This window comes from Dermacentor andersoni, chromosome 1 (assembly GCF_023375885.2).
Source record: "Dermacentor andersoni chromosome 1, qqDerAnde1_hic_scaffold, whole genome shotgun sequence".
NCBI classification, from domain to species: Eukaryota; Metazoa; Arthropoda; class Arachnida; order Ixodida; family Ixodidae; genus Dermacentor; species Dermacentor andersoni.
In genome coordinates, this window is record NC_092814.1 from 354784316 (window position 1) to 354796914 (window position 12599).

General features: G+C 46.3%; 1 protein-coding gene across 1 annotated transcript; it reads right to left on the reverse strand.

Annotated features, from left to right (window-relative positions):
* Window positions 1-1119: 1119 nt before the first annotated feature.
* Window positions 1120-10700, reverse strand: LOC126516402 (O-acyltransferase like protein-like). Its single transcript, XM_050166516.3, has 3 exons — window positions 10517-10700; window positions 7230-7372; window positions 1120-2123 (listed from the first exon to the last, which is right to left on the reverse strand). The coding sequence occupies exons 1-3, from the start codon at window positions 10665-10667 to the stop codon at window positions 2007-2009; spliced, it is 411 nt and encodes a 136-aa protein (XP_050022473.3). The 5' UTR covers window positions 10668-10700; the 3' UTR covers window positions 1120-2006.
* Window positions 10701-12599: the final 1899 nt, after the last annotated feature.

A 12599-nucleotide genomic window follows, 5' to 3' on the forward strand; every position in this document is an offset into this window, starting at 1 on the left:
ATTCGTCTAGCATGTCAGTGCTCCGAGATATCCGACTCCAAATTTTAATTGCCGTTCGCATGCAAGAGAGTGAGGATCGGTGCAAAGCTCCTCCCTGATGTGACGTGGCTGTTGAGTGTGGCGTTTGGTCTGACAACGGGGCGGAGGCATAGGCAAAGATGATGACTGTTGCCCTTCCCCTGTCGGCTGGCGAAATCAAGATATGACAGCGCGGTGTGCCGTGCAGTTGTTGCTTTTGATTTCAACAAAACCTACAGTACCTGGAAATCCGCAGTCACTTTATTTGCGTAGCCCAGGCAAGGACCAAACCCGCTAGCCTATTAGTCACCATTACGCACGCGCACTGCCCTCCGGCTTCTTCGCTGGCGCCTTTATCTCGGCATGGCCGCTGCCACCATCGTTGCAGGTTGCGCGGTTGCGTGTTACGGCAGCGGTTCCGGGTTCTTCGATTTTTTGTTTCGCCAGCCGAGAGGGGAAGGGAGACAGTCACCATAGTTGCCAATGCCTCCGCCCCATTGTCAATCTAAACGCCACACGCAACAGCCGCGTCAAATCAGGGAGGAGCTTTGCGTCGATCCTAACTCTCTTGCATGCGTAATCACGCGAACGACAATTAAAATATGGAGTCGGCTATCTCGGAGCACAGACCACCCTAGAAAAATTCTTCCAACTGATACTCTGTAGAAACACGGCTGCCTCTAACTTTTCAATACAAACATGCCCACTTACTGCAGTCAACAAAAAGTTAATTATTCAATTTTAGTGAATTGGGCTGCTGACAGCGATAATTATCATCTCACTTTGTGTCCCCCTGGCGACATAACTTATTTGCAAAGGTGGCCTTCGCGCGCCTCCATGCCTAATTTAAAGAAAAATAAAGCTTAATTTTGAACACCCCGTAGATATTAATGAGAAATATTGTTTGCTTTACTATATTTAATTTCGAGCGCACTACATCTGTGATTTTCTTGAAATAATTGTAAAGTTGAAATCCTAAAGAGAAATGTGTTGCAAAACGCATTACAGAAGAGTGAGTAGTTCCTCTCGTAGCACCGACTACAAGGGACAAAGGGCAGTTTATTGTCCCTGCAACATTGAATAACGACCAGAAATACAACGGAAACATTTCACATTGCCCCTTAGGAACTTCAGAGTTTCTTGAGATATTAGTATAACTTCTTGTGTTCGAAACATGATGTTGTATACTGATATTTCCTTAGTACTAGCAATAGAACTCAGTAGTTTTATATTAATTGCCTTTTAGCTACAACAATCGGCAACAGTTAACATCGAGTGAGGCAATTATTTCTCTTTCTTGCCAGGATGAACTGTCGCGTTATTTATTTTCGTCTTTTTATATACGGTGCCGTTTTATGACTTCCTTCTGTGATGCATAAAAACAAAAGTGGCTCTCTCATGCTTTATATTCTACTAGGAATGTGAGCACTGAAACAATTGGTGCTGTACTGCCATTTGGCGCATTTATTTTGGCGGGCCTAGAAGGCTTCTGAGCTATATACATTTTGTAGCGTTTCGTTCTGACACACGCGCCCCTCCCGGCAGTAATAAATAAACATTCAACATCCAAGGATACTTTAGTGCTAACGATTACTTTCGAACAATGTCAGCGGGCGCAAACGCTGAAGCAGCAGACAGACACATTGAGCAAAAAAAGGAAACGGCGGTGTTTGTTTCGTGCGCTTTTATATCATCCCGTATCGGTTGATACTTTTCGATAAGTCCGACTGCATTTTGTGCGACGAGGTGCACTACGCTACGGGTCTCTGCAGGGGTATGTCAGCCCTTCACAAACAGCGTGGAACACATTATGTCTAAGACACACGTGCGGACGATAATTTTCTAGTGACTGCAGTCGACACCAATGGGTCGCCGAGACGTGCGTAAAGGCGGCGCGAGTGTCACACACTTCTCTCGTCCCCCCCCCCACCCACTCCAAGAAAAAAAAAAAAAGCAGCAGTGAACTGCAGTGAGACAGTTCTATCGCTTCACATCCTTCCAGCCAGCAGGATTTTCTCAATGCTGAAAATAGGTGCTTCAAACAGCAGGCACACGACCAGGGCCAGAAGGTAAGTGAGAGCCAGGTTTCCAAAGTAGAAGGCGTACTGAAAATAGTTGAAATACACCAATTTTTACGATTGCGTGCTATCCTGGAATGAAATGCGATTGAAAAAATGGCCCCTGACTGAATTATATGCAACTTGCGTAACAATCCACGATCCTGTGCTGCAGTCAAGCGAAGCTGGTTTTCGGCCACCATTGTGAGGGATAGACACGGACAGGTTCTATGCAGGCCGGTCAGCCGGCTTCACCAGTTTCATGTATGTTTTGTGCTGTTTCTCCAGCGCTCCTTCACGGAAGTTTTCCGACCTACAGCTGCGTGCCGCTATGCAAGCACTGTGTAAACGCGTGCAGTTTCGGCCGTCAGGTATACGTAAGTGCGAACAATTCAATACGGCGTTCAGCACGCGGACGTCACCCGAGGTAAATATGCCTGGGGCCCTATAACGTAAAACTATTCCAATATTGTTTTATTCGAATATCCTGACGTCACATTTGCGTGACTGCCGACGCAAGCATCAGGCGGTGACCCGTAGGGTTGTCTGAACAGACCATATCAAACGCTCTCCTCGTTTATAGGAGGTCGCTTTCATTTGCTTTAAAAACGAATAAGATTGCCTACACTGAACGGCTTGTCTTATATAATTGGCTGACAAGAGGCGAAGAGTACGCTCAAGTGGAGAGGGATTCGATGGGGCAGAGCCAGTGCACTGGAAATCGATAACCGGATGAAGAGGGTATTGCCGGTGTCTGCGATTGGTCCGCTTTCCCTTAGTTAGCTTGCGAGTGGCTAGTCGAAAATCATGGCGGCATACAACGGAAGGTTAATAATGCCGCTAAAACGGGTCCTCAGTAAATAAGAGTTGGCAGAGCGAGGTCGTAAACGCGCCGAAAGTGCTCGAAAACGTTACACTGCCACGCGGAAAGTTTTATTGTACGCTAATAAGCCCAACCTCTCCGGTAGGTCCGAGTAGCCAGTGCGTGAGCGATTGGCGGCAGCCATCTTTTATTCCTTTCGGAATGGGGCAGCCTGCGGCTATTCAGAAGTAAATTCAGTTTTCTTCGGCATATTAACGCATCTTTAACACGTGCACGTCACTTTGACGCAATGAGTTTTCGCGCTTTTGTGACGTCGCGTGACAGGCGGGTGAAGTGGCTGCAGCCCGAAAGCTTTTGACCAATAGCCGAGGCCTAATGACAAAAAGGGGTCGAATGAGAAATAACTTTTTTTCTTTTGTTCAGTCCAATTATGCATAATCAATGTGTACACGTCATATCAGATGGGGAGCTATGCGGTTTTCGTTACGCCGCGTGAGAGACCGGCGAAGGGGGTGTGGGCCAAAAAAGTTTTTGACCAATCGCGGAGGGCTGATTGCAGAATTGGAATAGAAAAGTTTGGAATAGCTTTACGTTATAGCGCCCCTGGCAGTGAAGCTTCCATAGAGGCCCACACGTTCAATACGTGGCGGTTCATCAGCGGTTCATGGCGCTTTGCGCAATCTGCGTGACGATGGAGCACTTCCGGCAGAATAAAATATAATATGACACCATATCCGTTAAAAAAGAAGCGACATCAATATGGACGTCAGAGGGGCGAATTTTATTTTTCGTGTCCTGCTATTACAACTGTATATTCAAATACGCCGCCATTGGACCTGGTGGACGTTTCGAGCTTTCGGTGCGGAAAGCGATGCAGTAAACGGTTAGCCATACGGGTGTGGAAATCGTAGCCCTGCTCATAACATACTTTCCTTGCAGACGGACGAAAGCTTTGGGTGTATAGAGTGCTGGTCCCATCGTCGGACGCCAAGCGCGTCGGACAGTGCAGTCGCATGCAAACAGCTAAAGTAAAAATTATCTGGTGGTCGCACTACTTTTGACTGAACAGATTAAGAAACAGTGAAACTACCCGTGCCATCAAATTCAGACAAACGTCGACAAGCAAAACAACAAAACGTGTGAGGGGGGAGTATTGTAACAGGTGAACTGTACGAGTGCGTCTTTCTGCACCCTTCAAGAGCTGCATTGAATTGCAAGTGATAGCGAGGTCTCTTATAGTGGGCACAGAAAAGGCGTTTATTGATAATGATAAAGTAAAATAGAGCTGTATTTCCTCGTCACGCGCATTTAAGGTTGATTAGGAATTTCATTTTCCTTGAATTAATTTGTCTCCTTTCAATATAAAAAAAACGATTTTTTTTCTTTCCCAATGTTTTGTTCCCTCAGATAGTCGCGTTTCGATCGCGGCTCCCATAACCACCACGCTGGTACCGCGGACTGACCTCAGCAGCTGACGCCGCGGATGAGCGCAGCGGGCGTAGCATCCCCACTTCACGCCACCTTGGCCCCTATTCGGAAGCGCAAATGAGTTCGCCCACGCAGAGGCGGACGCAGTGGCTGCCAGCAACTCAGCGCATGCGCAGGCCGTTTCCCGTTCGCTCGTCCTCCACTTTCCCCCTCATGCTTTCACTGTAGCCTCCACTTCCGCTTTCCTCCTCACGCGCTCTTTCACGGATCACTGCACTCCGCGTTCACTTTTATCTTTCGCTGTGCTCGTTCGCTCGGTTACGCCGAGGTACGCCGAGACCCGCTGACGCTCTACAAAGGAACGGGCGCCTAAGAGTGGCGCTTTAAAAGAAGCTTTTTCTTTAACAATGTTCGTTAGCAACTCACCTAGTGGCACTTCAATCGCTGCTCCAATAATTGCCTTTGCTGGTGTTGGTCACAATTGGTTCTGCACCGCTTTTCGCTTGAAGCTTCGCGACCCATTTGAATCGACCTTGCGTCACGTGCGCACTCTACCGCTTCGTGACTGTGCCGACAGTTCGTCCGTATTTCGTAGTTATGTGGAGCAGCGTTCATTCACCAGTCACACAATATATTCAAAGGAATTCGCACAGCGCACACGTAGTTAGTAATCCGTTTTTCACACTAATGAGCTACAGCATCGTCGCAATGAGGTGCGTCACTCGCCTCAAGCCGTGCAGAAGAGAACAGTCACGTTTTTTCAGCCAAGCATGAAATGGTGGTTGCGACAAGCTGACGCCCGATCGTGTGGCTAAATGTTGTAGCGTTTCCGAGGCCACTTAGACAGTGCCATAACCACGCGGGATTGCAACAGCAGTGCACATGGTACAGCATGTCGGGGTATTTGGCTTGCTTCCATCTTTTTTTTTGCGTAGTTTTCACTGACCGAACCTCAATTGACGTAAGACAAGACAAAGGTTGCGCAGCCAAGGCGTTTCTCTGTCGCTACTTTCACTTTACACGTTGCATCACGCCGGCGTCAACGAATAATGCCATTGTGGCGCTGCAGATACCTGTATAAGTAAACGAAATAAAATGAAGCTGGCGTGCTGAAACGACGCTGGAGCATGCCAAGCAATTTATCCAACCTATCCTTTTGCGGGAAACCAAGTTTGCGTTCGTAGGACTATGTTACGGCAGCGAAGACGCTATGTGTATGAAACAGAAACTCAATAAAATCTGTAGCTGAGCGCGGGTGACTCACAAACTTCTAGTCGTGTCCTGCCCTGTGTCTATACTTCACGATGGTGGCGGGAACCCAGTGTGCGCACAGGGTTGTCGGCATTATGCAAAAGGTCTACAAGGTTTAATGTGTAATTTATTCACCGTGGACTATGATGTACGCCATGTTTTCAATGATTGCGTGCCAATGAGCACAGAAATACGATTTCAAGGCTCGCGCCCGGGTTTCGATACGATTAAAGTTCAATTGTTTTATTGCTTGTGTGATGTGATGCTTTTTATATTATAATTAATAATTATTCTGCGCAAGCGCTTAAAGACAGTGATCTGCCCCGCTAGCACAACAATAACAGCATCGCAGTACACTAAATATAACTACGTAAAATACGAGGGCAAGTAAAATGAAAAGTTCAAATTATTTTTAAATAGCTATTTTAGCCGTAAAAGTTCTGCGGAAACCCTCAAGCTGGAGAGATGTAATTAATTAAGGGAAAATGAGACAGCCACCCATTCGTAGCAATTGCTACAAAGGAAAGCCATGAAACACGATTTAGCATCATTTTTTCTACATAGCTCACCTCGCGCTCAATACACGCTTAAAAAAAAAGTTATTTTCTTCGGATCCGCAACCAGTCAAGTGGTGCAAACATGCGACAATCACTCGTGGCAGAGTATGAGTGGGGAGAATGAGCGCCATACTCAAAGTGCAAGACTTGAATGGTCGCAGCTGCAGCACAGACAGTATGAGGAAGAACATTGCTCCGACGTCACAACCTAATGTTATTGGCAGTGACAATCATCTTTTCCAAATGTCAGTCCCAATTGAGAATTTCTTACTCCTTTCGTGCACGTACTGCTATAGCGAACATGCGTTACCACGCTTTACTTTATTTGATAAATTTCAAGAGGCCTTACTTCTTGATAACTGATCACCTAATAACCTTCTTGATAACCTGATAACTGGAGTTTCTCTTATTCGGCGAATGTCTCACGTGGGATATCCACCTTTGCTTTAGACTGCGACGACATTTGTTAAGCTGCATGCTTTAGCCGCCTACCGAATATTTTTTAGCTTGTTAGCAACAACGTTGCCAACTTACACGTGAATAGCAAAAATATTTAAATGTTATAACAAATTTAAGCTTTTCATTTGACTGGCCCTCGTATATATTTTTTTTGTGAATACAGCAGATCAATGAGTGCAGCGGAAACAAACCAACCTAACGGTGCGACACTGCTTTCACTACACGTGTCAACTGTATCGGTCGATACTCCGTTGATACTTCCTCACTTTACACCTATGGTGTCAATAAGAAAGCAGTCACCATAAGAGCAGCCTGTTGCGTACGTATTACGTGTTGCGTGTTCCATGTGTAAGGATGCTGACACATCTACGCGTTACATATAGTGGCCGCATGTGGAAGGCTCAGCCTGCCACGCGAACGTTTCGACAAAGAGACTTGTATTCGTCAGCTCAACTCCTGTTCATGGTCCTGGAAAAGACAAGTCTGCTCGTGAAAATGGTGGTTCCAGACTGAGCGTTCCTTTGTGCGGCCACTGTTGTTAAATACAAATCACCATACGTGACCCCTTACAGTACACGTTACACAGTGCTTCCAAACGTTGACAAATTTAGCCCAGCACACTGCTGCCTCACTGACCACGAGGTAAATGGAGAAGTCGAAACTGTGCTGCTGCGACTCGATGAAAACCATGATGGGCACCATATGGACGATATAGGCGGCAAAGGTCAGCCGGCTGAGAGGTACCAGAGACTTGCACGACAGTAGGGCGTTGACCGGACCTGCGTGACGACCACCATGTAGGCCGGCGCTATGGACTCAGCCGTATGCGGCGCTAGCAAGTGAAAGACAAAGCGGGTAGGAAAAGTATGCGGCAAGTCGATAAGGCACACATGCACTATCGCGCTCAGCATGAGCTACAATGGGCGACTGCTTTGCCACGCGTTACCGCGTTGCAGTACGTACTGCGTGCGATGGTACAGTCAAACACAAAAGTTCACGGACCACGAGATCTCAGAAAACGTTCAATTTCCGAGCAGCCTGTAACAGTATATAGTCAGTAAAACAGAAGATCGCAAAGTTGTTCACACGTACTAGTAGAGGCCGCAAATGCGTATACTATAGGCTGCGTTGTGAGGCTGCGAAGATATTGAGTTTTTTTTTTTTTTTTTTTCAGATCTCGTGTTCCGTAAAATTCTGTGGTTGACTGTACATCGCGACGGGCCTGTTCACATAGAAAAAAATCTCTTTACAGTTTACGCACACTTTGTAATGGCCTGTATATAATAATTCGGCAGCATGCTACACACCTGTAACACGTGAAGACGAAAGCCTGGTGCAAACGTGGTAATGCATTAAGTTATGCGATCGAAGGGGTCAGACATGTTGCAAGACATAGCGAGCCGCAGTGTGAAGTAAACGTATGGCGCTGTAAGTCGACCTCCTGAACAACACATGCGGGTGCCTAATGCACTACCTAAAGGTTCTTTCATTCTTTCTTTCGTCCTCTGTTTCTTTCTTTGGTTCTTTCTTTGTTGTTTCGTTCATTCTTTTTCTATTTCGTTGCTTTTTTCTTTCTTTTGTTTCTTAATTCATATTCACGCATTGCGTCTTTACTTGCTTACGGAGGTATGAGCCATTCCTGATGATGATATTTCTTGCATCATATCTTTTGTACCACAGGACTAGACGTCGCTTTTTTTCGGGTATGAGCCATTACAACGATCCACTTAACGCTTTCGCCTTCACATTATTATTAAGGCATCGCAGTTTGACATTTTCATTATAATTGTGCTTCTTACACTCGATTATTGGCGAATACCTCATAAGAGGAGCTCTCTTCCACACATGCAGCGCTACCAACATGCGCAAGAGCGGCTGGGATACAGCAACGCTATAGGCGACTGCACACCATCACATCTCTTTGTGCCAGATGCCATAGCCTTCGTTTACAGCAACGCGACGCAAGCAGGCGGAGTCAGAAATCGGGCTGACAGAGCCTCGGACGTGAGCTTGTTGACACCAACAACGGCGGCATGCACGCATCGTCGAGACTAGACAGGACATCAACATTATTTCATAGCTCTTATCGCTACATGGATGAGGTTTCACTGCACGGTGCTTATCTTTGCATACTCCTGAGGCCATTCCCGCTGTCGGCACGTAAGAACGTTGATATCTCAGAGGTGCTGCGAAAGTCTTAGCGCTGGTTGGTCCGACCCATCCGCGTTTACATGCGCGCTGCAAATGGGTCGGGTTGAGTCAACCTATGCCATGCAGTCGGGCTTGCTCAGCTCTACCATACGTCCATTCAGCGCGACGCGATGGGGTTTGCATAAACTTGGTGGGTCGATTACAGCCCGACTACAGCCCGACTACAGCCCGACTACAGCCCGACAAGCCGACTCGACGTAGATCTGTCGGGTTCATGTAGAAACGCCTGGATAACTTAACGCACACGATGCGATCCGCGAGAAGAGTAGTTAACAGCGGTGGTTTTTACTGCTGCCTAATGGCTGCGCCTGCATGGCTATGCGGACATGAGCCGCCGGTGAAGTTGACGAAACGAAAAAGAAAAATACGCAAGAAACTAGCTCACGGAATGTGGTAACGTGTCTATGATGCAATTCTTCAAAAACGTGTACGAGCTGCAACGTTTACAACGAGACGCCTTGCCAGATATTCCGCTCGGCAAAGAAACAGAAAGCGTGTAATGCCGATATCGCCACGTAGCATCTGTATTACTCTTACTAAAATTTTGCATACATGTTTGCATATTCTTCCTAAAAATTCAACAGGCTTCATCGCTTCCTCCCGCTCTAAACATCTACTTTTTGATAGCAGCGATTCCCCGACTAGCCCAAATACAGTGGTCTTCGTGCAAACTCCTACAGTCAGTAAGCCCTTAAACTGCGCGCTACAATGACGACGACAAGATGACCACTACGATGCCAGCACAACAGCATTCACTAGCAGCGATGACGTCGCCTACGGCGGCGTTAAGACGACGACAATTATTTGGCTGACATTACAGATAGCGGCGATCAGTCTTTACAACAGGAACGCTTCGAATGAGCGCCGACCCGAAAGCTGCCGCCCGGCAAACGACCGCTGCATCGCGTGCTATACCTCTGCTGCGCGAGTGTATTTTAACGGGGCAGCATCGAAGCTCCCAACAAGCTTCGAATGCGAATCAAAACAAATACCACTACACTCTCTATGACACTGTCTTCGCGACTCACACAACTTCGTCTTTCTTCCCCGAAGGATTACCTATATACTGTGGCCTCCGAAGTACATGCACAGGCGCCACGAACTCTCAAGAGTCTGTGCGAAGAAAAAGCTAAGCGTCAAACTTCCACAATATCTAGGCGCTTAACGCCTCCGTCTCTGAAATACGTGCGGTCGAAAGGGCATCGGTTCGATCGGCAGCGGCGGTGCTCGATGTTAGGACACAAGACTCTGAAAAATGCGCTATGCTATAACGGCGACAGGTGCAGCATCACATTTTACCGGATAGGCACAGTGCGACGTTGGTCACCGGCGGTTCACAAAGGCGTTAAAACCAGCCGACGTCGCAGAGATTCGAGAAAACAGAGGCGCATTGAGTCTAAACATTGCATAGGGCGCACAAATTAACGGGAGCATCGAGTATAAACGAGGTCGGGTGTCGATGCCGTGGTCGAGTGCACGCGAAGCGGAGAGAGCCACGGTGCGAGCATTGCATATACGGCCTATTATTGTTTGACCATTACCGCAATTCCCTCCACTTGTATAACGTTGCTTTGTAACGCCTCTTTAATGTCATGCGACCATAGCGGAGGGAATGCAAATAAATACAACTAAATAAGTTATCCGGCGTCTGTACGAACTGCAGTTGCCAACAAACCGATGATGATCGTGATACCGCATTGGTATCCCCTTACCTCCGTAGCCTTCGAGGCAGCAGACTAAAATCCAGGCGATGCACGCGGCCCAGATGGAGCGCGAGAAGGCGCTGTACAGAGCTGAGGCGTACAAGGGCAACTCGCCTCCGTTGGCCTGCACCGGCCACATGGCGAGAAGCACGCCCAGCATCAGCAAGGCGCACGCGCTCCAGCCTGCGCACGCATAGCGCTGAAACAAAGACAAGTCGTCAGAAGCGATGGCATTCCTTTTCTAGAAATCTATTTACCATTGTATATACAGAGCTTCCGCATACTTAGAGTAGGCTACTTTACCTTCTTGTGTACTTCAAATTTTTGCTACCGAATAGCTATAAACTGTACGTAGACAGAAATAGCACATCAAATAAGCTTTTACGATTCAAGGCTAGGATCTCTTCTCTTGTTACGCGTTTTCGATTGTTAGCTGTGCAAACATTTTTTAAGGTTATATGAATCAGCCTATAAGCTATGCAAAGGAACAGATTTTGTCTCGAATCATGATTAGTTTTTTTTTTTTGCTTGTACTGGACCAGATCCCACACACCTCAAATTATATTTATTCCCGCTCTCCCAGATTAGGTAAACGTCGAAATTCATGAGGTGACTCTTGTTTGTTGCAGCACCAATTCGATTAACGTACCCTTCGATGACATTTTTTGATGATATACTTATCAAGACAATTATTGCCACTAACCCGTGAATATTTTAGAATAACTTAGAATATTTTCCCCTATTTTTGATTGGTAGTTTTCTCTTTGCCTCCCAGACTTCGTAACTAACTTTCTAGCAGAATGCGTAGCTGTAATGCTGGCCCTCCATTAACTAAATACATCAACACGTTCCATGGTGGTCTTGACGGATTTTCTGTTTTCGTGTTTCTACCTCACTGCTTCTGGTGACTCGTAGGTTTTGAGACCTTTCAAATCATTAGTGCCCCCTCGTTTAGCTTTGATTAGATTGGTTTGGGTGCCAGGGCATAAGGGTCTATTTCTTAACGAAATCGCAGAATAGTGCGGTTATTCAAATTCTACCGGCATCACCTTTCATCATAGGGGCTAGATTTCGGAGACAGATGATGTTGGTTGAAGTTTAAACACCGTCCTTAAAAAAACTCATCACATTTTCACCACTTCTCGCATTACTGGAACAGTAATGTGAGAACTTTGTCAAACGCGATAACTTGAAGTCGCAATCATCAGACTACGCTGTCGAATTCCATTTCTAAATTTTTTACCTACACAGAGATCGTCTGCTTCCTTCACCGAACTGTTCCTTTTGCGGGGAACATGAAACAATATTTCATCTTCTCATTGCTTGTAAAAGATACTCTAATGTGCGAAAAAGGACCTTAGAAACATCTTCGCACCTTCGTAGATTAGCCTCTTCAGTCACGAATTACGATCAACTGTCGATAAACGCATGAAATTTACATACTTTTATGACAAGATGCTGGAGACTCCACAGGAACCAAGTGAATGTGGGATGAGATTGACTCTGTGTATTTTATAGAGACCCATCCTAATTACATAGTAAATAAATATTCGTATATTGTACAGTCAGTCATGCTACGTTTCTTCATTAAATATATTGAATCACCCACTCGAATTACATGCACAGGTTAATTATTGGGTGCCAGCATTACAAAAAGGGGAAAAATATTTCGCAATAACTACCGAAACGTCCCACTCCAAACATCATGTCAGTCGGTTGTGCCTTCACCACAGCGGCCGTCTGAAGCGACGCATTTCATTCAGAAGTGAAATGGGTGCACTTTAGGAAAGCCGAATCTTCAATTTACGAAAAGTTTAATGTTCGCTGTCTATTCCTTGCAACCACTGCACAGTAATGGCAAAAATAAGTCGCGTCTACAAACATGTACGCCGTGACTAAAGGGGTTAGAGTTAAATGTTCAAAATTTACTATATTTAGAGGTAATTGCGTGTCAAAATGGCAAGGGCATTCTTAGTTTGCTTCCCTCAAAGCTATCACTTCACCAGCGCCCGCCTAGATGACGACGGGACCCGGGGCTGGCTACTGATAGGTTAACAAAGAAGCTTTATTCGAGGTGGCAGCAACCGTCGCA

Bases quoted from the DNA above. Each gene is read 5' to 3' on its own strand.
- LOC126516402 (XM_050166516.3), bottom strand. From the start codon at position 10,667: ATGCTGGGCGTGCTTCTCGCCATGTGGCCGGTGCAGGCCAACGGAGGC. The intron at 7,373-10,516 runs GTAAGGGGATAC...GTCGTCACGCAG, and splicing joins CTGCCTCGAAGGCTACGGAG to GTCCGGTCAACGCCCTACTG. The intron at 2,124-7,229 runs GTCAGTGAGGCA...AACTATTTTCAG, and splicing joins ACTTCTCCATTTACCTCGTG to TACGCCTTCTACTTTGGAAA.